The sequence below is a fragment of the Oratosquilla oratoria genome, chromosome 5, assembly GCF_046742065.1.
Source record: "Oratosquilla oratoria isolate Oo_2021 chromosome 5, ASM4674206v1, whole genome shotgun sequence".
NCBI lineage: Eukaryota > Metazoa > Arthropoda > Malacostraca > Stomatopoda > Squillidae > Oratosquilla > Oratosquilla oratoria.
Genome location: NC_134781.1, coordinates 3,415,001 through 3,442,500, shown reverse-complemented (window position 1 = coordinate 3,442,500; position 27,500 = coordinate 3,415,001). Strand labels below are relative to the sequence as shown.

At 42.3% G+C, this 27,500-nt stretch overlaps 1 protein-coding gene across 1 annotated transcript in view; it reads right to left on the bottom strand.

Moving 5' to 3' along the window:
- Positions 1-27,500, bottom strand: part of LOC143025313 (uncharacterized) — a 402,756-nt gene that overhangs the window by 306,712 nt on the left and 68,544 nt on the right. Inside the window, exon 6 of the mRNA XM_076184786.1 lies at positions 24,276-24,524. Within this exon, the coding sequence (XP_076040901.1) occupies positions 24,276-24,524 (249 nt within the window). The remainder of the gene's footprint in view (positions 1-24,275; positions 24,525-27,500) is intronic.

Here is a 27,500-nt window from a genome sequence, read left to right as displayed (position 1 = left end):
AAAAATAAGCAAATGAATGGATAAATAAATAAAACGAATCCTAATACTAATCCTAATACTAATACTACTAATCCTAATAATACTAGTAATAGTAATACTAATACTAATACTAATACTACTACTAATAATACTACTACTAATAATACTAGTACTACTAATACTAATAATAATTCGCACTAATCACACCGTGAACCAGGTATTCATCCCCCTTCTCCCTCTCTCTCTCTCTCTCTCTCTCTCTCTCTCTCTCTCTCTCTCTCTCTCTCTCTCTCTCTCTCTCTCTCTCTCTCTCTCTCTCTCTCTCTCTCTCTCTCTCTCTCTCTCTGAAGCCAAATCAGCCATAAAGAGGAGCCATTGTCATTGCCCGTCCATTCTTGAGACCAAATCAGGCGCGATCGAGACCAGGAATGCCTAATTGAACCTCTGCGGTCCAGTCCAACAACATGGAATTGAAAAAAAAAATCAAACGAGACTGACCGAAAACGTGAAACTGGAGCGAAAGTATGTGAAACCGGAGCAAAATTGTATGAAGCCTGAAGGAAAGTAAGTGGAAACTGGAACGAAAGTATGTGAAACGGGAATGGAATTGCATGGAACTGGGACGAAAATATGTGGAACAGGAATGAAAATATGTTAAACTGGGACAAAAGGATGTGAAACAGGAACGAAACCTTGTGAAACCATAACGAAAGTATGTGAAACAGGAACACCAGTGTGCATGTGTGTGTGTGAGAGTGGGAAGACACACAAACACACACACACACACACACACACACACACACACACACACACACACACACACACACACGCACACACACAAACTAGTCTAAATCGCCAAAAAAGTGAAGGCCCATGATGGAGTGTGAGAATCGGGTCCATCTGGGCGTGCGAGTAGGTTCGGCGTTTTCCGTGTTCAACACAAACAACGAACTCCATTCATTTCACCGCCAGTTGTTCACATAAAGCAACCACCTCTTCCCCCAGTCCCCCCACCCCGCCTTCACGGTAGTCGCTCGGCAAAAACAATGACACAGCGTCATGCGTCCGACACAAAGTGTTGACACGCGTACGCGATGGGACAGGGTGGGAGGTGGTACAGGCGGCACAACATGGCTCATCCGGCGACCCGTTTACGCCCTATAGCACGACATGCTCCAACACGTTTTTTTTTTTTTTTCGCAAAGCGAGCTATCAATTTTTTATTTTCTCTCGTCTTTTTTTCCGATTGAAATAACAACGATTTTTCAGGCCGCGTTAACAATCAAATCCGAGTTTTATATATATGTCAGAGCTCTTTCTCCATTTGTGGGAGTTTTTCAAAACCTTTCTATTTCTATAAATGTGATAATGGTAGTCGGAATCTCGTCACCGTAGTAAGCTGAATAGTTAACTGCAACATGAAACAATATCTATCTTATCAGGGAGGTCCGGAGCTGGCGAGGAGACTGAGATACAGATTGTAATTCCTAGGAACTGAAATACTACTGTGGACAAATCCCCCTCTCCCCTCACCCTACTTCAGGGGGGGGAGCTTAAAGGGTGACCCTAGGAGGATCCAAGGGTGTTTTCTTTTCACCCATACGGACATGCCCCGCCTTTACCCAGACCATGAGTCATCTCTGGTTGGATGTACAGTATACAATGCCCTCAGTAATACAGCTGTTGACTAGCTATGCATATTATATATATATATATATATATATATATATATATAAGTGTGTGTGTGTGTGTGTGTGTGTGTGTGTGTGTGTGTGTGTGTGTGTGTGTGTGTGTGTGTGTGTGTGTGTGTGTGTGTGTGTGTGTGTGTGTGTGTGTGTGTGTGTGTGTGTGTGTGTGTGTGTTGCCTGTACGAAGCGTCAGGTGGTCCTGATATCTTACATACATAGTACGAACTCTTGCTACTATCATTTTGTGTCCCCATTATACCTGAGCCTTCCGCAGTTCCTATCAAGCCGAATATACTAAACAATAATCACCATTAGAAAGTACAGACCTTGATATCTTTGATACCCACTAAAGCCATGTGCCTACAACGCTTACATCCCAAACCCACTTCTCAACAAACCCTTCCATTCACAATAAATAAAACAAAACAAATAAAATAAGATAAAAATAAAATAAACAAATGAAAAAAATAAACTGAATTTTTATGTTTTCTGAGGAACCAGAAGCACGTTACGAATGATCTTAAGCTAAAAGATTCAATTCCGGTCTGCATTACAGAGACAAACGACGCCACTTGTTGTAAGAGACTACCTTTCTCTCGAGACAATAGCGTTCATTACGGAGAAAGAAGCACTTCTGCCTTCGTTCCTCTCAAGAGACAATGATCTCTTCACCGTATATTTCCCGTAAACACAGCCGACCCACCGTACAGTCGCCGCAATGCTCCACACTTCCAGAATATTTCGCTCACGCCATTTAACAATACCCCGTCAGGGACGATCTTTTTTTTTTTTTTGGGGGGGGGGGGAGGAATGTCCCATGGGACTCATCTGGGCCAAGAATAACAATTGGTCCTGCTTTCAGAATATTTCACTTATAGCGATCAATAATAGCCCATCTTGGATGATCCTTGAATATCCAACTGGGCTTGTTTTGGGGCAAGAATAACACTTGGCCCACTTCCAGAATATTTAATAACAGCGTGTCTTGGATGAACCTTTTTGTAAACTGAAGCAAAACTTATCATAGATGTGCAACGGGTCTCGTTTGGGCGAAGACTAAAATTTCCAGAATATTTCCTTCGCGCATTTCAATAATAGCCCATCTCGGACGCTCCTTTGTATAAACAGAGACTGGACGTATTACATACGTACAATGGGGGCTCTTTTGGTTCAAGAATAACGCATGGTCCTACTTTCAGAATATTTCGTTCACAGCAATCAATAATAGCCCATCTTGAACGAAACTTTTTGGAAACCGGAGCAAGACTTATCGCGAATGTACAACGGGGTTTGTTTGGTCGAAGAATAACACTTGGCCAGAAAGTGGTTAATGTATGTTTTGATGTTGAAGAGGACGGCCAGAAATTCGTGAATGTAAACAGGCATCCACAAGACCAAAGAAGGGAAAAATAGGTTAAAAGAAAATAAAACTAAATAATAAAAAGTAAAAACAAATGGAGACATAGGTAGGAACGTAAAGAAAGTAAAGAGACGTTTTAATTTTTTCGTACACACACACTTATACTTACACATGTACACATGTGCAAGAATGTGATTTACGTGCTGGCCTTGTGATCGACAACTTTTATCATCACGGGTGAGATCACCATAGCTCATATGGCCCACCTATGAGTAATGATGTATCCTTACACAATGCGACTCGCTCTCTGTGTGTGTGTGTGTGTGTGTGTGTGTGTGTGTGTGTGTGTGTGTGTGTGTGTGTGTGTGTGTGTGTGTGTGTGTGTGTGTGTGTGTGTGTGTGTGTGTGTGTGTGTGTGTGTGTGTGTGTGTGTGTGTGTGTGTATGTGTGTGTGTGTGTGTGTATGTGTGTGTGTGTGTGTGTGTGTGTGTGTGTGTGTGTGTGTGTGTGTGTGTGTGTGTGTGTGTGTGTGTGTGTGTGTGTGTGTGTGTGTGTGTGTGTGTGTGTGTGTGTGTGTGTGTGTGTGCGTGCGTTCTTTCGTTCGCCGTTCATTACGGAAGACCTAGATGCGCCCCCTTCCCTCCCCAGTTCGTCAAAAGTTTGGGGCGCTTCGGATCGAGTCCTGCTGGGGGACGAAGGTCACTGAAGTACACAAACAGAAAGGAGAAAGGGGGAGAAAGGGGGAGAAAGGAGGGGAAATGAGGGGGAAGGAGGGGAAAGGAGGGGAAAGGAGGAGAAAGCCGGGGAAAGGAGGGGAAAGGAGGAGAAAGCCGGGGAAAGGAGAGGGAAAGGAGAAGTGACATGAGAGGAAAGGAGGGGAAAGGTTAGGTAACATGAGGGGAAAGAGGAAATGAGGAAAGGAGGGGGAAATGAGGGGAGGGAATGGAAGGGAAAGGAGGGGAAAGAAATACGAGAGGAATGAAGGAAAGGAGGGGAAATGAGGGTAAAAGGATAAAAGGAGGTTAATCGAGGGGAAAGTTGGGAGAGGGGAGAAATGGGTGAGGGGAGATGGAGGGTGAAGAACAGAGAGGAATGGAGGGGAAACGAGGGGAAAGAATGAGAGAGCGCTAAAGGGACAAAAGGAAAGGGGAAGAGAGAGTGCAGAAACCAAAGGAAAAGGAAGATGAGGAGGACGAAGAGGAGGGAGAAGGAGGAGGAGGAGGAAGCGGAGGACGAGGAAGATGAGGAGGAAGAAGAGGAGCAAGAGGAGGAGGAGGGGAGATGAAGAGTAGGAGGAAGGAAAAGGAGGAGGAAGAAGTGGAGGAAGGGAGAGAAGAAGAGAAGATGAGGAAGAAGAGGAAGAGATAGTAGATGAGGAGATGAATGAGGAAGAAGAAGGAGTGAAGGAGGACGAGAGGAAGGAAGAAGAGGAGTAGGAGAGGAAGAGGAGGAAGATGAGGAGGATTTCATTTGTTATTTACATTATAATAGTTTTTATTCATTTATTTATTATTATGGTTTTTTCCGCATCCGACCTAGATATGGACCAAAAGGTCTCCTGTCGCATGCTCCGCTTTTGTAATCCTTTGTAAGAGGAGGAGGAAGAGGAGGAGGAAGAGGAGGAGGAAGATGAGGAAAGAGGAGGAGGAGGAGGAGGAGGAAAAGAGGAGGAGGGGAAGTGGAGGAAGAGAGGGAAGGGAAAGAAGAGGATGAGGACGGGAAATGGAAGAAGAGGAAGAGGAAAATGAGGAAGAAGAGACGAAAACGGGAGAGAGGAGGAGGAGGAAGGGTAATATTGAAGGACAGAAGAGACAGAGTGGGGGAAGACAGGGAAGACGGTGGACAGAATAAGCGACTTGGAAAGGTACAAAAAATGACGGAATAGGGGGGGAGGGGAGGGGGCGAGTAAGGGGGAGAGGAAGAGGGGGAAGAAGTGAATAAAGAAAGGACGAGAAAGTTGAAAGAAAAGAATAGAAGGGGAGGGAGGGAGAGGAAAGGGGAGATGAAGGGAAACGAAATGAAGTTGGGCTTTAGTCTGCCCCCTTTGGGGGCTTCCCCCATCGAGGAGAGGAACGATCGAATGCGGGTTGCCCGCTGGCATGCGCAGAAGGTGCGCGCGCACGAATATGTGGGTCACCCACACCCACGACCTGGTCTCCATAAATAAAGCGACTCTGCCGCTTTTCTGTTTTTCTATTTCGGACCTCTCTCACTCCTCCTCATCCTTCATCTCACACTCCTCCCTCTCATCTCAGACCTCTCACCCCCAGATCTCACCTCACCTCCTCCTCTCTCTCCCTCTCACCTCCTCCTCTCTCTCCCTCTCACCTCCTCCTCTCTCTCCCTCTCACCTCCTCTTCTATTTCCTTTTCTCGCCTCCTCCTCTCCCTCCCGAGTTCCATCCAGCAGTCAAGCGCGTGTTTCTCCCCCTCCCCGGCCCCCCTCCCGTTCTTTCTCTTCCTGCCTCGCACAATGGGTCTCCTTCTGACCGGTCAGAACTAGACACACTAGTCCTACAATATTTGTTTATCTATATTTACCTATTCAATTATTTCTTTACGTATCTATTTTTTTTTTTACCTTTTACTAAAGCCAAGGTGTCTTCTCCACAAAGAACAGCAACAACAACAAAAATAATAATAGTAATAATAATAAAATAAAATATCTGTGGTTGACATGGATCCTATCAATCCATCAATCTATACATAGGATAAATAGATAGGGATCCCCTGGTACATATTAAAGTTAAATGCCTTCATACACACACACACACACGCACACACACACACACACACATACATACATACACACACACACATACACACACACACACATATATATATATATATATATATGTATATATATATATATATATATATAAATACATATATATACATACATATATATACATATACATATATACATATACATATACATATATACAAAACTTAATTGTATCTGATGTACGTTGGTCCTCCTACATAGTATTTCACATTGTATCAATAAGATACAACAATTATTTACAAATGGGAATACAATTTCGATTTTTATATTCCCCCTGCCCTCCCTATTGGGGGGAAAGGTGGGGGAGGGGTAATTGCTTGCGCAAAAATTAAATAAAAAAATTAATATTACGCGTTGGGCTCCGTTCTCGAACCACTGGCACAGCCCCGGGGTCAGTCAACAACCGCAGCGGGGGACTGCCAATTGCCCATGCTATTAGAATACAAAGAGCAAACGCTACAGCCTAAGAGGAGCCTGTCTGGCCCCTTCTCCCCCCCCCCTCTTCCCCCCCCCCTCCTCTCTCCCCTGGTTCTTCCCTCCTCTCTCCCCTTCCCCACCTCGCTTTCTCCCTCCCTTCCCCAACGTCGCTTTCCCCTCACTAATATACAAAATAGGGGTAAAGGGAAGGAGGAAAGGTAAGGGGGGAAGGAGGAAAGGTAAGGGGGAGGGAAGGGAGGTAGGAGTGTGGGAAGAGAAGTTGGGGAGAGGAGAAAGGGGAGGAGGCCCCCCCCTCCCCAATCCCTGGTCAAATTTGGTGTCATTAAAGGGGAAACAAGGCCAATGTTCGTCTTAACGACGTCAATTCGACCCGGGGAGTGCCAATTAGCAATTAGAGGTCGGGAACTATATCTTTAACGATCCTGTTCTGCTCGTGTCACAACCCTTTGGCCCTGTTCACACTAGCAGTTTGAACCGCGCGGAAACAGCAGCATATACCGCATAGTCAAATAAAAAATGCGCGGTTGTGTGTGAACGCGACCTGCATTTTAACTGGACCGCCGTGAAATCGCTAGTGTGAACAGGGCCTTTGTGTGAACTATTTCAGGCTTTGGCGAGATTCGGTCCCACTGCCGTCAGGCGATTTCATTCAGATGGTCTTCGACCGTGGTTAAGCAATCCCTGTTAGTTGCGATAAGCCGATGTTGGGTCGCCTCCCCCCTGGACAGATTGAAGGCTGGTCTCTACCGAGTACCTTAAATAATGACTGTTATTGTTATTGTCACCATTATTATTATAATTATAATCATTAACATTTACTTATCTATTTATCTACCTAACTATTCTCGACATAAGCAGAGTCCGAATGATGGAAGGCCAAGGTGGAGAGGGGGGATTTCCTTCTTCCCCTCCCCCCCCAACTCCCTTAAAAGTGCATTTTAAGGTGACGGCACACTAGGCAAGCATGCTACTTGCTTTTGCTACTTCCTTTGAGTAGAAACGACTTTGGTTACAAAATTCTAGACTTCCATAAAACATCTCGACCATGTGTCTAACATTCGTATTCTAGGCTGAACTTGTCTTAGTTCGTCATTCAGCTTTTCAGACGCAAGAATAATTTAACATTTGATTTTTTTTTTTTTAAAGGCAACTAAACTCGTTTCTACTCAAACGAAATAGCAAGTAGCATGCTTGCGAGAAATGCTTAGTGTGCCGCCACCACGTCCGGGAATGAGACTCAAACCGAGGACCAGTGTATCCTAACGAGCGTCCTCACATCACCACCTCCCCGAGCCTCAGGTCCGCGTACCGACTTCAACGACACCACCTATCGGAGCCAGCTGTCGGCAAAGGCGGTTATCAGCTGGCTGCTGTCAGCCCGACCGTGTGACACGCCCCTTCCCCCCCCCGGGCTCCTGACACGTGGAATGACGTCACTATTGAAGCAGATGACGTCATTAATGAAGTCGAGTGTCAACACGGCGAAGGAGACGCTGGCAAGGCTCACCACCAGCGATTTTGTCCATTTCTTCGTGCGTTGTCTGAAGCCCCCCACGCCACTCTCATAAATAAAGAGTTCATGGGGTGAGAGCAACTCTCACACAAGATATAACTCTATGATGAGAGCTAAAAGCGAGAGGAACTCTCACACAAACTGTCACCCTGCTATCCATAGCGAGAATGAAAAGAGAACGCACATAACTTCGTGAGAGTTACTGGAGAGAGTAACTCTCATACAAGCTATTATGGCCCATGATTAAACGACGCTCTCATGCAAGTTATTATTCTGTTCTTAATGAGAGTCAACAGCGAGAGTAAATCTCGCACATGGTAAGATTTAATGGCAGGAAAGACTAAGACTCATGCGAAGTTTTCCCTCACTAGTGGGGGGGGGGAGGGATGGAGAGAGAGAGAGAGAGAGAGAGAGAGAGAGAGAGAGAGAGAGAGAGAGAGAGAGAGAGAGAGAGAGAGAGAGAGAGAGAAGAGAGAGGGTAGAGAGGGTAGAGAGGGTAGAGAGAGTAGAGAGAGTAGAGAGAGAAAATGGAAGAGAGAGAGGAGAGAGAAGAGAGAAGAGAGAGAGTGGGGAGAGAGGGAGGGAGGGAGGGAGAGAAAGAGGGCAGGGAGGAGGGGGGAAGGCGAAAGATATATATTCATAATTTTTTTTCTGAACTTGATAAGATCAGTAAAGAGAAGACAGTTTATTTATTCATTATGTTTTTAAGAAAATTTATTCAAATGTATTTCTGGATATTTTTGTAAAATGTTGCCCAAGTAGACTCCTCTATTCCCCAGTCCCGCCCCACCCCCAGCCTCCCCCTTCCCCCCAGCCCCGGCCTCCGCCTTCCCCCAGCCTCCCCCTCTACCCCCTCCGTGAGGTGCGACAAAATTCGAATTTCCATAACACCATCTCCATAATACCATTTCCACATCATTCCCAGTTTCCATGGCAACAAGGCCCACTTCGACCCAAGAAGCATAACGGGAGTGTACGCCGCTTTCACCCCTACAGCCCCGTTCCTTAAGTATCATTTTCCTGTGGCAAGGCTCGGACGGTTTTATTCAGCTAAGGACTCCCCATTACGTCATGGGGTGTGGAGGGGAAGTCACACGTTACAAGCAACAAGTCACGTCACGCAGCGGATTTTAGAAAGTTCTTGTTATGTGTCACCTCCTTGTGGGTGTGGCTGACCCGAGCAATGGTTCCACGGAGAGGGACCCTGGATAGAATCGCTGGTTTCCCGAAGGGAATGGAATGGAGCAGAGAGAGAAAGAGTGTAGGAGACATAGAGAAAACATCCATTCTGAACAGATGCCAAACCCATTATTTTTCTCTTAATCTAATCAATCTATGTATCTATTTATTGATCTTAATTAGTAGGTGCCCTGTCAAGGGGAAGAGGGAGAGGCAAAAACACACACACACACACACACACACACACACACACACACACACACACACACACACACACACACACATACACACACACACACAAACACACACATCTAGTGGGGGCTGGTCATTGTAATGCAAGCGGGGAACACATCAAGCCTGGGTACGGAGCAGTCACCAGCATCCGCTTCAGACCTGAAGCCTTTGTGCTCACAAGGCGATACCAAAGCCTACCGCGCCACAGCCCATGTAATTAAGGAACATGGTCATTAGGGAAGGGAGGGAGGATGTTAAGCTGGCTGTAGATGCTAATTAGGGTAGTGTCATCAAGTACGAGAGGCGGCTGGGTCCCTGGATTCTCCACCCAGACAGGGGGGTAACCTTTGCAATCAGCGTCAGCTGGTCACCGAGTAGAGGAGACTTGTTTATTTACTCTATTATTATCATCATCAACATTTTTGAAGGTAGGGGGGGTAGAGAGAATTTTAGTAGAGAAATTCTTGGAAGGAAAGACAGGAGAGAACAGACGAGTTTTTTGGATATGGTTCTAATCGTAGCTGTGTACAGGAATCAGCTAGAGAAACCAGCAGCAACATTTATTTGTACAATAATTTATTCCTAATATTGGGATCTCCGAATTTTGGAAAGAGATTCCAATAGAGAGAACTATCCGTATATATGCGTGAGCAGGACTGGCTCACACGAGATGTGTTTATTGCATGTAGCGTTTCAAATCGTGGAAATGTTATATAACTGAGGACATTATTACTCTTTAATAAGAGGTCCAATAATAATGATGATGATGACAGTAATAATAACAATTATAACAACAACAATAATAATAAGATAAAACAATCATAATGACAAATAAATAAAATACACACACACACATATGGAGGCTGGCTACGATCTGAAACAATTCCCAGAAAATGTATTTTTCACATAATTTCCAATTCAACTACGTTAATTGGCGCCCTTCCCCCACCACTCCGTTCACCTGTGTCAACGTTAAAAGAAGAAGAAGAAAAAAAAAAGATCGACCCACTCGAAGTTCCTTTCTCCAAAAACGCTAACAAGATGAAACACGTCTAATGAAAGGACGACTCCTTTCCCATCAAGGACAATCTCCATCTCTTCGAGGACGACATCCAACCCTCGAGGACGACCTCCACCCCTTCGAGTACGACCTCCATATCTTCAAGGATGACCTCCACTCCTCAAAGGTCACTCCCCAAGGACGATCTTTAACCATCGAGGACGCTCCACACATTGAGGAAGACGACCTCCACCCTTCGAGGACTATATCCAGCCCTTGAGGATGACCTCCATCCTTCGAGAACGCCCTCCGTCCATCGAGGACTATGCCCACATTCCTCGAGGACGCCCTCCGCCCCTTCGAGGAGGACCTCCACCCTTCGAGGACGATCTCCACATCGAGGCCCACTGCTTACCTCGAGCCATTCCTGCAGTCCCTCTTCAGTTCGCAGACCTCGCCCTTGACCTACATCCGCTTCCTCCGCTCGGCCTCCAGAACTTGAATACAATGGGAGAGTTAACAAGAGAGCCTTAAATTAAGGACAACTACTGGAGTGCGACAGAATACAACACCAGAATACAATAGGGAGTCACTCCTGGAGCGAGAGGGGACTCTTGGAATACAGCGGGAATATAATGGAATACCATAAAAGAGGAAGGAGGGAATACAGTGTGAAAATACAACAGATCGAGAGAAAAAAAATGGAATATAAAAGAATAGTGGTCGAAGAAATGAATGAAAAAAATGTGAAAATATAAAAAATGTACATTAAAAAGATATAAAATATAACATTCAAAAAACATATGTGAAAAAATAACCACTTTTCTCAATATGTATGTACAGTTATAATGTAATTGTAGTACACAGAAAATGTACAACTTTGACAGTCCCAAGCAGGACCACCGGCCTATCCGCTGGGAGACAATGCAAAAAATGGCGAGGATAAACATCTCCTTATGGAGAATGATAATGATAATAAATAAATAAACAGAATAAAAATAAGTAAATAAATAAAAGTGGAAGGAAGACAATGGAATCCGAGACTGGAGTATATTCAGTAAATATTTTTTTTCAATCTAGGAAAGAGGAACAGAAAATAAAAATATCGATAGAGCACAGTTGAGGAATAATATGAAATACAATAGGCAAATACATAAAGATTTTCGATCACAAAATTTGCATTTTTGTATACACGTGTGTACGAGTGTGTTTATGTGTTCGTGTGTGTATGTGTGTGTGTGTCCGCATGCATGTGTGTATGTGTGGGTGTGGGTGTGGGTGTGGGTGTGCGTGTGTCATTCACCATGGTATTGGATCATGTGCTGAACTCGTGATCGACATCTATTACCTTCCTATACGAGAGCTCAGAGCTCATATCATATGCCTGGTCTATGGGTAATGCTATGACGTGTGTGCGTGTGTGCGTGTGTGTGTGTGTGTGTGTGTGTGTGTGTGTGTGTGTGTGTGTGTGTGTGTGTGTGTATGTGTGTGTATGTGTGTGTATGAGTGTGCGTGTGTGCGCGCGCGCACTCTCTCACATCAAACTAACAACACTAAATACCTACTAATAAACCTGTCCTTTCTCTGGTGTCTAAGCCACACGGAGACGCGTGTCTCTGTCGCCGCAGGTGGCTGTGTCTGCCTCTACCTCGGACAAGAACCAACTGCGACACACGGCACGGCCAGCTGGTGTCCTCAATACAGCAAGACGGCTCACGAAAGAGCCATCTGTGAGGCAATCCTTTCTACGCAAGATTTCCGGGAATCAAAGCTACACTGCGATATTCGCCTCACCGGACTTGTTACAAACGTCGGTGCAATTGAAATCATTGAACTAAGTGCCGCTGTGGAGGTTGTAGTTTCATTTGGGACGTCACACTTGTTAACTGGCTCCTAGCCTCGACTCACAATCGCATAGTCCTTGGTTCGAGTCCCCGATGGGAGAGGAACGCATAATTGATTTACTCAAACCTGTCTCCATCAAGTGCGAAAATCGACCTCCAATGATAAATCATGTCGATAGGAGACCTTTTCGGCCATGAATAGGCAGGATATATATATATATATATATATATATATATATATTATATATATATATATATATATATATATATATATATATATATATATATAGTATATATATATACATATATATATATATATATATATATATATATATATATATATTATTTGCTTGTTATCATTTGTCTGACTACTTTTTATTTGCTTGATTTTAATTTATTATTATCTATCTGTCTATTTATTATTCACTATTCACCTGTTTATCATTTAACTATACTAATGCATTTATTTTATTTATTATATATATATATATTATATATATATATACATATATATATGCATATACATATATATATATATATATATATATATATATATATATATATATATATATATTTCTATTTATTATATTTTTTTCGCCTCCGACCTAGTTATGGACCAAAAGGTCTCCTGTCGGCATGCTCCGTCTTTGTTATATATGCACACACACACACACACACAATTATATATATATATATATATATCGTGACATCATGACAGGTGTATGAATGGTATGAATGGAAAGACACGATTGGGAACAAGAGACTTTATTCCTGACCGGTTTCGCCTTTGTTCGGTCAGGAATAAAGTCTCTTGTTCACAATGGTGTCTTTGCATTTTTACCATTCATATTATATTATATATATATATATATATATATATATATATATATATATATATATATCGTGACATCATGACAGGTGTATGAATGGTAAGAATGGAAAGACACGATTGGTAACAAGAGACTTTATTCCTGAATGGTTGTCTTTGCATTTTTACCATTCATTCATATATATATATATATATATATATATATATATTTATATATATATGCATATATATACATATATATCAGGGAAAATATATATATATATATATATATATATCAGGGGAAAATATATTTTTTTTTTTTCAGAGCCATTTTTCATTTTTTTTTTTTTTTACCAGAGCCATTTTTTTTAATTACCAGAGCCATTTTTTATACTTCCAGAGCCATGTTTTTGCAGGTTTGATTTCTTAACATATTGGCTTCCCAGTTGAAACTGATCGGCAGACACAGCGCCTCTGTTTCCACTGGCAGTGGTTGGGGGTGGAAATGCACGACAAGCCTTGCAATACACCGTTAGAGTACCATCAGTGCCCCGATCCACTTCAAGCCAATCTAGGTTCCACGAGCGTATAGTAGATTCATGCTTTACTGGTTTTCGTTTTTCTTGGCCCTTGCCCATAGAGTCTGAATTAGGCTTTGCTGGTCCAGACGCGGTTCCTGCCGTCAAAACACTCTTCCTCGATCCTGAAAAGACTGAATCTGAGGGCAAACCATCTTCATTCATCTTCACTCGCTTCACTAGAAATCACTCCATGATGTACGATCATCGAAAGTTTGGCATGGACGTGACGTACCTAAGCTAGCTAACGAATCATTTTTCATTTTTTTTATTCTCCCTCCAATGATCCATATTTATGAACTGAATATATAATTATCAAATGTTCATATACTTAAATTTATTTACTTTCAATTACTAACCAAACATTTGATTCTACTTTGTTTTCTCATTAATACGCGAACGAGGTTATAAATGGGATTTCTCAGTTTCCCTCCTAGGCCTCGAGCGAGTTTGTATATGTACAGTGTACATATGCATGCGGTGATGTGGTATTGGGTATGGTGCATTGTACATGTAGTCAGCGCGTTGATTTGGCAGCTAGCTGCATGCAACCAATGAACTTCCCTGCATACAGGTACCATGCAATTCGCAACTAGCGACATTATGTAGAACGATAGTCGTGTAGAGTCTAGTCAACATGTACTAGTATACGCGCGCATGCATCTGATACGAAGCTAGGCTAGGTAAGCCATTGAACTCTAGCAGCTATACCGCGTACACATACGTACGTACATCAAAAAATTAAAGTTGATTGATGCGTTGCGTTTATGATATCGATTGATAAAATACAATGATTGATCACGGGTAAGTTGTGTTTGCTCTGATCCTTTCATCAATGGTGATGGGATTCAGGGATTGCCAAATGATGGATAATGCATGAAAAACGTTGAATTTTGCCCCGGGAGCGATTTTTTTTTGTGGGGGATCGCTCCCGCTATTGGATTTGCGAGAGCGACATTGGAACTTTCCCTAGCAAAATCGCTCGTCGTTCCCGTGTATTTTTTTTCGCTGATATATATATATACATATATATGTATATATACATATATATATATATACATATATATATATATATATATATATATATTATCAAGCACAATACACTTTAATTCTAAGCCATCAACATCAAGAGAACTCGAGGAGGCCAACATACACAAATTGAAACGTGGTGCGGCCAAAGACTCGAACCCGGGCTAGCACGTGACAAGTGTTATTGACTTAGCCGATTGCGCCATCAAAAGAGAACTCTTGATAACGCAATATATATATTATATATATGTATATATATATATATACATATACATATAGATATACACATGTATATATACATATATATATACAAAGGATTACAAAGGCGGAGCATGCCGACAGGAGATCTTTTGGTCCATATCTAGGTCGGATGCGAAAAAATCATAATAACAAAATAATAAATAAAAACTATAATAATGTAAATAACAAATAAAATACATAAATAAATGCATAGGTATAGTTAGATAATAAACAAAGAGGTAAATAGTAAATAATAATAAATTGACATATAACTAATAATAAATGAAAATCAGATAGACAAATGATAAACAAAAACAAATAATATAAAATAAATTATAATCATTACAGCATCTTGCTTAGGTGTTTATCTAAATGATTCTTAAAGCTTCGAACTGAACTACATTGCACTACCTGTGCAGGAAGTTTATTCCATTCATTAACTACACGGTTGGCAAAGTTGTTTCTACCTACTTCCAAATCATATATATATATATATATATATATATATATATTATCAACCACAATACACTTTAATTCTAAGCCATCAACATAGAGAGAACTAGAGGAGGCCAACATACACAAATTGAAACGTGGTGCGGCCAAGGACTCGAACCCGGGCTAGCACGTGACAAGTGTTAGTGACTTAGCCGATTGCGCCATCAAAAGAGAACTCTTGATAGTGCAATATATTATATATATATATATGTATATATATATATATATATGATATACACATGTATATATATACATATACATAAATATATAGATATACACATGTATGTATACATATATATATATATATATATATATACACACACAATTATATTATATATATATATATCTACATACACGACCTCCATGTAGATCATGGACAAAAGTCCTACGTTTCTTTCAAAGAGTACCTATGGGAAGGACCGAGGACCGCTGCCAGCAACTGTGGGACTGCGGGTCTCCAATCAATGAAACTCAAGGCAATTACTATTATCATTATCTTTCCTTGAAACACGCGAAGGCTCCTTGTCTGACCTACACTAGATATAATCCAATTAATTTAGAGGACTCCAAGTAGACTTCGGTCATCCTTCTTGTCTCTTCTCTTCCACCTTCAACTTCGTCCTCCTACTCCTCCTCCTCCTTCCCCTCTTCTGTTCATTTTGCCTTTGTCTTCTTCCTGTATCTTCCCGACTCAACTCCATGTCAAGGGGTTCTGAACTTCTTGTTGATAATTGAGAATATATTTACTATTATATATAAAATGTATAGATGGCGTGATACATACACACAAACAAAGAGAGAGAGAAAAAGTGTGAAAGAAAGAGAAAGTCTCCCTCCGTCCAGGTCTTACTTGGAGACCCAAGTGCCGAGGTCTCTTTCGAGAGCTCTCGTCGCTCTGAGTTCGCGTATCTCCCGTACAAAGGTCAGCTTCCATATCGTCCTCGGCCTCGTTTTCCTCGAGAATTTTCTCTGTCCTCGTCTTCCTCTTTTCTCTGTCCTCCTCCTCTATCTCTTCTCCTTCTCACTCATTTTTCGTGGCTGCCACCTCTTTCTCCAATCTCCTCTTCCACAAAATCTTTCTCTTCTTCCTCCTCCCATCAAGTTTTCAATTACCCATACGTCCATTCTCAACAACGTTTGCCGAGTACCCTGTGGTTGCATCAAGTTCCCTTTGGTTCCCGAGGGGACGGATGTGAATTAATTTTCATTTATTTATCTATATATCCATCTATTTATTCATTATTATTATCTTTAGTTCTTTGGATCATCTATACAACACTACACGAGCGTGAAGTGAACTCTTAACCTAACCTAACACCAGACTCACTCCTCCCACACTTTGGGCAAAGCCACACGACTCCATTCAGCCCAAGATCCGTCTCCTTGGCACTCTCAGAGTGCCAATCCATTCGAGTGCCTTACTCGACTTGGCTATGTTTAGTCTGTCAGTCGCCAGCCAATTTTATTCACCCTGGCGATAGACTGTGTGTGTGTGTGTGTGTGTGTGTGTGTGTGTGTGTGTGTGTGTGTGTGTGTGTGTGTGTGTGTGTGTGTGTGTGTGTGTGTGTGTGTGTGTGTGTGTGTGTGTGTGTGTGTGTGTGTGTGTGTGTGTGTGTGTGTGTGTGTGTTTGTTTATGTTATTGGAAATCTTCCACAATTTCATTTTCTTCCTTCTCCAATCCTAATATTCTACTCGTTTTAACTTCCCCTCCTGTTTCTCCGACCCAAAATCTCTTCAGCCTCTTCCTCCCCATCCACACACGTTCACCACACACACACACACACACACACACACACACACACACACACACACACACAAACACACACACACACACACACACACAGAGAGAGAGAGAGAGAGAGAGAGAGAGAGAGAGAGAGAGAGAGAGAGAGAGAGAGAGAGAGAGAGAGAGAGAGAGAGAGAGAGAGAGAGAGAGAGAGAGAGAGAGAGAGAGAGAGAGAGAGAGAGAGAGAGAAAGAGAGAAAATCTGGAACTCCTTTGCCTCTGACGTTCCTCGGTGCTGCTTCGTTTATGAGGAAAAATTTCCTCAACAGACTCCCTGATTCAAGATTTGATTCCCCCTCTCCCCCTATCCCTCTCGCCCCTTCCCTCCCCCTCCCTCCCCCTCTTTATTTCTCCTTTCCCCTCTCTCCCTCACTCCTTTCCGCTCCCTCTCTCCCCCTCTCTCCTCGTCACCCACTCCCTCCCTCCCATCATCTCCCCCGTCCCTCTCTCCCTCCCTCCTCCCTCTCTCTGCTTTCGTGAAGCACGTAGGCTCTCAGGACCGCAATAACACTTTCTTGTATACTCTCAAAGGATCTTGATGATTGTCTCCTACCCCGGCTGTCTATGCACACAGGAGAATGGTGACAATGACAACAACCAGACCTCAAGATCCTGTGGCCAGAGGCTCCGCCCCTCCTCTCTCTCTCTCTCTCTCTCTCTCTCTCTCTCTCTCTCTCTCTCTCTCTCTCTCTCTCTCTCTCTCTCTCTCTCTCTCTCATTCTCTCCCCTCTCTCTTGTTCTCTCCCTCTCTCTCTCTCATTCTCTCCCCTCTCTCTTGTTCTCTCCCTCTCTCTCTCTTTCTCTTGTTCTCTTTCTTCTCTTTCTCTCTATGGTGTCAAGAGAGAAAAATATACAAAATAAATTTATGTCATGAATTCCATTACACTGAAGCAATATATCAAACCCGTAAACACACACACACACACACACACACACACACACACACACACACACACACACACACACACACACACACACACACACACACACACACGCTTGTACGCACACGCGCGTACACAAACAGATGGGAGTTAGAGATAGAGACAGCAAGAGAATATAGTTTACCAGCGCTTCTATCCTTATGGACAAACCCGTGCCAAAGTGAGAGAGAGATACACACACACACACACAGAGAGAGAGAGAGAGAGAGAGAGAGAGAGAGAGAGAGAGAGAGAGAGAGAGAGAGAGAGAGAGTGGAGAGACAGTGAATGTGTGTGGGGGTAGGGGGAATGGGAGAAGGGGAAAAAGGGGGAAAGGGGGAAGCGAGAAAGGGGCGAAAGGGGGGGGGGAGACTGAGGAAGCGAAATATCCGGCCTCATATTGTCGTGTGCAGCGAAGAGCCGCCCCCCTTCCCCCCTTCCACGTCTCCGTAACATCACCGAACATTTTATTATAGTTCAAGAATATGAAGTAGGAGACAGTGGGAGGGAAGGAGGGAAGGAGAGAGAGAGAGAGAGAGAGAGAGAGAGAGAGAGAGAAAGTGTGTGTGTGTGTGTGTGTGTGTGTGTGTGTGTGTGTGTGTGTGTGTGTGTGTGTGTGTGTGTGTGTGTGTGTGTGTGTGTGTGTGTGTGTGTGTGTGTGTGTGTGTGTGTGTGTGTGTGTGTGTGTGTGTGTGTGTGTGTGTGTGTGTGTGTGTGTGTGAGAGAGGGATAGAGAGAAAGATTGAATGAAGAAAATACCAAGATTTTTTGTTTTCAAATATTGTTAAAGAAAAGAAAATAACAAATATCTTTACTTTTCTCCTCTCTTCCATTTTCATCTTCCCTCTTCCTCATGTCTTCCCTTTTCCTCCATCCTCCATCTTCCTCCTCCTCTTCCTCTTCTCATTTATTCCAGCCATCACGAAAGAAACGCATAAGGTCGGTTTATTCAGCAACATATTTCATGAAACTAAAACGAAACTGAGGAGGAGGAGGAGAAGGAGGAGGAGGAGGAGGAGGAGGAGGAGGAGGAGGAGGAGGAGGAGGAGGAGAAGGAGGAGGAGGACGAGGAGTAGGAGAAGGACGAGGGAGAAGAGTAGGAGCAGAGGAAGGTGGAGGGCCAGGTAAAGGAGGAGGAACAGGAGCAGGAGGAGGAGGTGGAGAAGCAGGTAAAGGAAGATGAAGAGGAGCAGGAGCAGTAGGAAGAAGAGGAGGAAGAAGAAGAGGAGGAGCAGGAGGTGGAGGACCAGGTAAAGGAGGAGGAAGGGGAGGAGGTGGAGGACCAGGTGAAGAAGAAGAAGGAGCAGGTAAAGGAAGTAGAAGAGGACCAAGTAAAGGAGGAAGAGGAGAAGGTAAAGGAAGAGGAAGAGGTGGAGGAGGAAGAGGAGGAGGAAAAGGAGGAGGGAGAGGGGAAAGAGGAGGAGGAAGGCGAGGTGGAGGAGGGGAAGAAGAGGAGGAAAAGATGAAAGAGGAGGAGGAGGAGGAGGAGGAGGAAGAGAAGAAAGAGGCGGAGGAGGAGGAGGGCGATGTGGAGGAGGGGAGGAAGACGAGAAGGAAGAGGAGGAGGAGGAGGAGGAGGAGGAGGAGGAAGAGGAGGAACAAGAGAAAGAGGAGGGGAGGAGGAGGAGGAGGAGGAGGAATCCGATATTTCCAGAACACACTGGCACGGCTTCGCCAATTACAGCAGTTGGTGTCTTGAGTTTCAGCATCTGGAAACCCGCGGCCCCACTGTGACCAGCAACGATCCTCTGAAGGCTCTGCCACTCCACATAGACGTCGGTGACGTGCAAGTCTTCATTCTGGCTGTCAACAGGCGATTTTCTTCAGATGAAGAGGTCAACGTGGTTTGCTCTTGTACCACAAGACTTACAGCCGGTTCTCTTATTTCATTTATTCATTTTTTACTTATTATTTATTCCTTTTAATATCTTCTAATTATCACTTTATTTCACGCACCTATGCATTGTCTATTGATTGATCAATTCTAATACTTTCCATTTATCTCTCTTATTTTATTTATTAAATGTAATATTTTCTATTTCTCTCTTCATTTTACTTATTTTTGCAATTCTAACACTTTCTACTTATCTCTTTATTTTACTGATTTATTCGTTTTAACATTTCTATTTCTCTCTTTATCTTAATTATTTGCTGATTAATTTCAATATTTTCTATTTATCTCTATTTCATTTATTTATTAATTCATTTATTTATTCCTTATTTATTCCTTATTTATTCCATTGATCTACTTTTATCTATTTTTTCCTTTCAATATTCTCTATTCATCTGTATTTCATTGATCTATATATTATTTCTTTATTTACTTTTTGATAGATAGATAGAGTATTGAAGTCATTACTTCAACACACTGTAGTGATGTGCTTACACTAGGAGGCACTGAGATGAACGAGAGGCCGTTTACTTATAAGGAGAGAGGCTGGGAGAGAGAGAATCCGAGAGACAGGGAGAGAGAGAATCCGATAGAAATATTCACCACGGTCTTGGATCACGTGTTGGACTCGTGATCGACAGCTATTACCTGTTCCCATGAATGTTCAAAGCTCATATATTTCCCGATCTGTGGGTAAGGTAGGTGTGTGTGTGTGTGTGTGTGTGTGTGTGTGTGTGTGTGTGTGTGGTTTACCTAGTTGTATCTTACGGGAAGGGGAGCTACGCTCGTGGTGTCCCGTCTCTGTATCTCGCAGTGTCTAAACCGCTCTTAAATTTGTGTATGGCTTTTGCACACACTATTATTTCGTCCAGTCTGTACCAGACATCCATCACTCTGTGGAGAAAGCTGTTCTTTTTCACGTCTCTTCTATAACTGTTCTTTTTTTAACTTCCTTCCATGTCCCCTTGTATTTCTCTTATCCGAATTTAGTAAATCAAGGACTTCCATACCTCTCATGATTCTATAGATAGTCAACAAGTCACCTCTTTCTCTTCCTTGTTCCAAAGTAGGTAATTCTAGTTTTGAAAATCTCTCTTCATATGACAGTTTTTAAAGTGTTGGGGCCATCTTTGTAGTTGCTCTTTGAATTCTTTCAATTTTCCTTATATTCTTTTTGGTACTGGGTGACCATAGTGTCGCTGTGTACTCCAGTCTTGGCCTTATCAGTGTGACTAGTATTTTCTTCACCATATCTTCGTCCAAGTAAGTAAAAGCCACCTATACTGATCTTAGCAAATTGTAGGTTTCTTCAACAATTTTGTGTAATTCTTTATCAGAGGGCATGTCCTTTGTGATGATCACTCCCAGGTCTTTTACAAATAACACTTTTACTTCCTTTGCACCGTTTTATATTGTCTTGATATTCTTTTTTTACTCTTCCCAAATTCCATTATTTTACATTTCTTAATATTGGAGTCTACTTCCCACTTCTGACTCCATTCCCAAACCCTGTTCAGGTCTCTCTGAAGTGACTCACAATCCGTTTCAGTACTCAATTTCCTCAACGATTTTGCGTCATCTGCAAAGAAGCTCATGTAACATTCCACACCCTCGTCCATGTCATTCACATAAATAGCAAACATTATTGGAGGAAATACAGATCCCTGTGGAACTCCACTAATCAACCCTTCCTAAGTAGAACTCTTGTCTCTGAGCACTACTCTTATTTATCTTCCATTCAAGAAATCCTCCATCCATTCTAGTAATTTACCTTGTATCCTTCCTATGTTTCCAGTTTTCTTAATAGCTTTTTGTGTGGTACTTTATCAAAATCTTTTTGTAGGTCTAGGAAAGCACAATCAGCTCATCCGACCCGTTCTTGTATTATATCTAATTGTCTTGAATAGAAACAAGTCTAAATCCAAATTATCCCGGGTTTAATATACTGTTCTCCTCCAGATGTTTTATCTATCTTTTATAACTTTTTTTTTCAAAAATTTTGACTACTGTGCTTGTAAGGGAAACCGGTCTGTGATTTGTTGGGTTTTCCTTGTATCCTCCTTTATACATTGGTATGATATCGGCATTTTTCCCTGCTTTTGTGTGTGTGTGTGTGTGTGTGTGTGTGTGTGTGTGTGTGTGTGTGTGTGTGTGTGTGTGTGTGTGTGTGTGTGTGTGTGTCTGTGTTTTTTTTTTTTTTTTTTTTAAATAACGAAACTGTGACAGGGCCTTCGAAGAGGCCATGGATCTGGAGACTCGAATCCATTAAAGGAGGTCAGAGCACGACTCTCTGGGGGCATTTCCATATTTCAGCTGAAAGCCAACTCGTAGATTTATACGTCCATCATTCAGATGAGGAGGAAGAGGAGGAGCAGGAAGAGAAGGAGGAAGAGGAGCTCAACATATGTTCGTTGGCAGCCATGCTCAGAACATGTAGGGTAATCGCAGGCACACATTCACAGGTTTTTATACTGTATATATATATATATATATATATATATATATATATATATATATATATATATATATATATATACACTGTATATTATTCATATACTTCTGCACATATGTGCAAATACTGTACACAATGTACACACACGCTGTATACGTACATAACTTAAATACTTCTACACACGTGTACATATACACAAAGTACACACACATACATATATACATCAATGCATATACTATACCGTATAAACACACAAATATGGCAAACATACAAAAGATAGACAAGTTAGGAAATTAATCGAAACAGATGGAAGATTGCACTGTGCATCATGAATGATGGGGAGTACATATTGAAAACTGAAAAAAACAGAAACTAAGACGGGGGTGGGTGCGTTGGATAGGGTTGGGTTCTCGGAAGGAGAACAGAAGAAAAACGGGTGAACGAGATATTGAAAGGAAATGAATAGAGATGGGGAGATATAGATACAGTGAAAGAAAAATGAAGAAGTGGAAAAAAAAATTACGAATGATAAACTAAGATACGAAGAAAGGGGTTCAGTCATATTTATAGGGTTCCTAGAAAATAGTAAAAAATAATTAATTGCCAATGAAGAAAGGTTGTTAACATATGTATATAGAAATACACATGTAAATGAATATATCAACAAACTGAATTAATTGATAAACTGAAAATAAATAATCACATGAATGCATATACAAAGCAACTGAATTAAACATTCAAATAAATGTAAACAAATAAACGAATGAATAAATAAGTGAAATAAATAAATAAATGAAAAAATATATATGAATACAGAGGTTGAAATATTATTCATACATATATACATATATATATATATATATATATATATATATATGTTGGTAACAATGCCAACACTCAATTTTTTTACGTTAATCAAACTACCGTTTATAAGAATCCGTATACATTCTTTCATCTGATAACGGACAAAGAAAAGTAAATTGTAAGTTCAATTTTTCCTTCATGCTGTACGAGTATACTGTATACCCGTATAGTCACGGGTAAAATTTTCATGATACATTCATATATTTTTCATTATATTTCTATTTTCTATTTACTTATCTATCTTTATTGTTTCTATTCATTTACTTATTTCATTATTTATTAATATACTGTATATATATATTCCCCCACGCTCTGAAAAATGTAAATAAAAAACAAAACCGCGCATTGCTGCCTCGGAGGATAAGCGAGGCGAGCAATGCCTTGGCTGACATGCAGCAGCAAGGCAGCCTCGAGTACACAATTCTGATGAAGACAATTAATTATGGGTGAGCACCCGTTTGCGCTCCTCAAGTTGTGTACGCGGGCCAAGGGAAGTTTGTTGACACACACGCGCGCGCGCGCACGCACGCACACACACACACGCACACACACACACACACACACACATACACACACACACACACATCACTGATATGGCTCCGATCTCTTCCCCCTCTCGGCCGTACCCCCACGTACATTACCCACTCAAATGAAACTAGTCCTAAAATTAGCACAAAGTGTATATTGTCAGTGTATCTTTGTGTCACCGTTAATCCGATAAACAAATTATTATTACTAGTTCATCATAAAAAAAATCGATCATTTCCAAATTTATCTCACAAATTTTCGTCCCTGTGGCAAATGCTTTCGGACATAATATTGTGCCCATTAGTTTCGTTCCTCTTCATCTGGACTGTGCCCAAAATGCACAGATCTTTTTATCAAAGTTATTTGTCTCATTTTACTGCAGTTTTGCGAGCCCATTGGTCCAGGTCGCCAGATAGGCTAGAAGTAGTAGGTGGTTCGAGGCCCGCACGAGTCAACGCGTGACGGCAGACCATATACGAGTATGATCTTAAATCTCTGAACTGTCCTCCAAGAGAGGCTGTCATGTTAAGGCACCTCGCGATATTTTTTTTTTTTTTTTTTTTTTTTTTTTTTTTTTTTTTTTTTTTTTTTTTTTTTTTTTTTTTTTTTTTTTTTTTTTTTTTTTTTTTTTTTTTTTTTTTTTTTTTTACTTTGGGTGTACTCACCGTGATGGCCTGTTGATGGGTGACCTGGGTGAAATTGGTATTATTCACCGCGAGGAGCAAGTCCCCCGGGCGCAAGCCAGCCCGCCACGCCGGGCCCGCTTTCTCCACTCTGGAAACATAGACGCCCACGCCTGCAATGGGGAGGGATATGGGCGTCAGTGGGCGCGGTCTCGGCTCGCCCACGTCTGCAAAGGGAGGGAGAGAGAAAGGGAGAGGATATGAGTGCGGGTTGCAATGCTCTACTCTACGCTAGCCTAAGGACCTGTTCACACTAGCGGTTTCAACCGCCGCGGTTCAATTACAGTGAAAGTCAGTGAAGGTGTTCTCACACAACCACGTAGTTTTTTCTTGACCATGCGGTACCGCCGCGGTTTCCGCGCGGTTCAAACCGATACTGTGAACAGGGCCTAAAGGGTACCCATGCCTGCACGCTTACATGTGGATGGCTATGTGGATGGTCGTGTGGCTTATATGGCTGGGTCATGTGGATGGGTCATGTGGATAGGTGGCTAAGCCTAATCGCAGATTGAGACACAGGCGACAGAGGTGACGCAGCACAGAGCAAAGGCAGACTTCCTTTCGCTGACTTGAAGTAGAATTGGAACTTCTCTTTCTCACTTGAAATGCTTCTAGATGTACTTTTTACCTCAGCATTACAAATGAGAGAGAAGTTCAAACTGTACTTCAGTTCAGCAACAGGAAGTCTGCCTTTTCTGTGCTGCGTCGCCTGTGTTTCAATTTGCGCTTAGGTTAAGCGTTCTCGGACGTCCAGGGGCTGGCTAGTTAGTTAGCTAACTAGAAACGAGGTTGGAAATGGGTTGGCAACGCTAAGGTCGGATTGCGTTGGAAGTAGATAATCCTATTCCCTCCAACGCCTTCCAACGCCCATTTCGCCTCCAGCTTTCTCGAAGCCATACCACCTGGCCATTGTCACCATCTGTCTCCATTCAAGCGAAGACACCATACAAACATCTCCACGAGCCACAGTCAATCCCCCCAGGGGGAGAGGAGGGGGAACTTGTCTTCCTGGGAGGGAACCTTAGCCCCCCTTCCCCCACGCCCAGCCCCCCACCCCCAAGACCAAAATCATTCCCATTCAGAAACCATCGACGCCACGTATATTCTGTACATTCTTGTCCACGTTAGCGTCACCCCCTACCAACTCCTCAGTGACTCAGTACACAGCCATCAACTCTGCCATCCCCAAACGCGTCCTTTCAACCCCTTCAGTCTGGGTTCAATCAACCTCAACTCTTACATTTCTAGCCTTAAAATACATACATATACATCTGGACGGCGAAGTTTCGATCCGGAGCTCCTACTGTCACGACTCCTGGAAGCTACCGTTCTGGTGTGACGGCTCTTGTAGATGTTCTGCCTGGCAGAACGGTAGCATGCGGAACTTGTGATCTTAAGGGCCTTGGATCGAAGCTTCGCGACGGCCTGATTTGATTTATATATATTATATATATATATATATATATATATATATATATATATATATATATACATATATACATATATATATACATATATATACATACATATATACATATATATATATATATACATACATATACATATATACACACCATGTTCAAGTTACTCTTCTAGACCCCAACAGAATACCATAACATCCGTCACCTGAGTTGTTTATTTCATGAAATGAGCACACAATCTGTTTGCGTTCTCCTCACCATTCTACATACCATTCTCCTGCCATGCCTGGGCCAGTAACCACTACCATGCACATCATTAAGCTATCGTGCAATAGAGCACATCACATAACGTAAAGTACATACCCATACCGATGCATACCATTATATCGCCTGATACCAGAGCACATCACATGACGGAAGGTACATACCCATACTGATCCATACCACGTAATACCAAGCAGTAGCACGCCATATGACGTAAAATACATACCCATACCGACGCATACCACATCGCATGATTCCAAGCAGAGCAGGTCATATATGGCGTAAAATACATACACATACCAATACATACCACATCGCATGATACCAAGCAATGGGCACGTCACATAACGTAAGATACATACCGTAACAACACATACCACATCCCGTGATACCAATCAAGAGCCACGTCATACCCTAATATACCAACCCTATGGACCATACATATTATACTAAAGAGATGGTATCCATACCACTGTCAAGTGTACACTGACCTACACTTTATTGCTAGTTGTGCACCCTTCACATGTTAGGATAGGAGAGTGTTTCTTGTGGAGTTCCCCAGGGTTTTGTTTTGGGTCCCTTATTGTTCATTATGTATAGAGACGTGTCTGGGGGAGGAGGAGTCATACCTTGGGGGGGAAAGGGAATTCACCCACGCTCCCTGGATCTCCTCTCAACTACCCAATTCCCCCCAGGTAGTGGGGGACCTATAGTATATATGCCAGGATGGTACTTTAGTCCGTTATCAGTAAATTCTATTTCTACCCTCGCCAACCCAAAAAATGTGTAGCACTTAATTATGTCCCTAAGATTAAACTCTAAAAATAAATAAGAAATAACTAATTAAAAAGTAATCATTAGAGAGCACTTCTGATTACCTTATAAGGAGTTGTGGGCGTGGTTTGAGTGTCAGACAGTAGCGAACGGACTCTAGTGCCCCCCCTCGAGTGTCACGTGATTAAGCTTTTGTCACACACTGTACATCACACTCCATCATCACCACGCACATGCCAATACACATCACACCCCTAAATCCTCTTAACATCACGCTGTCACATCACGTCATCATTTACAGCACCACAATATACAAACTATATAACGCTTTTTCAATGCTTAGACGTGATGACAAATTACACGTTATACCCACTGCCACACCTCTACACTAGTGTATCACCTATGACGTCACTCCACGTCATTATAACTGCATCACATCACTAACCCATTTCACCATGACATCACTACGTCATTAAGTCACCACATCATGCACCCTTGCCCCTATGACGTCACTCCACGTCACATACTGCATCACATCTTTCGCTACAGCAAACAACAGTATCAACAGTGACACCATTTCACGTCACACATTACGTGCCATGTCATCCTATGCTATCTGACGTCACACACGTCATATACCATGTCACACGTGACATCACACCACGTGACATGTCACTCTACACACCATGCTATCATATGTGACAACACTCACTGTCTCATACTACGCTACGCGTGTCATCACTTAACG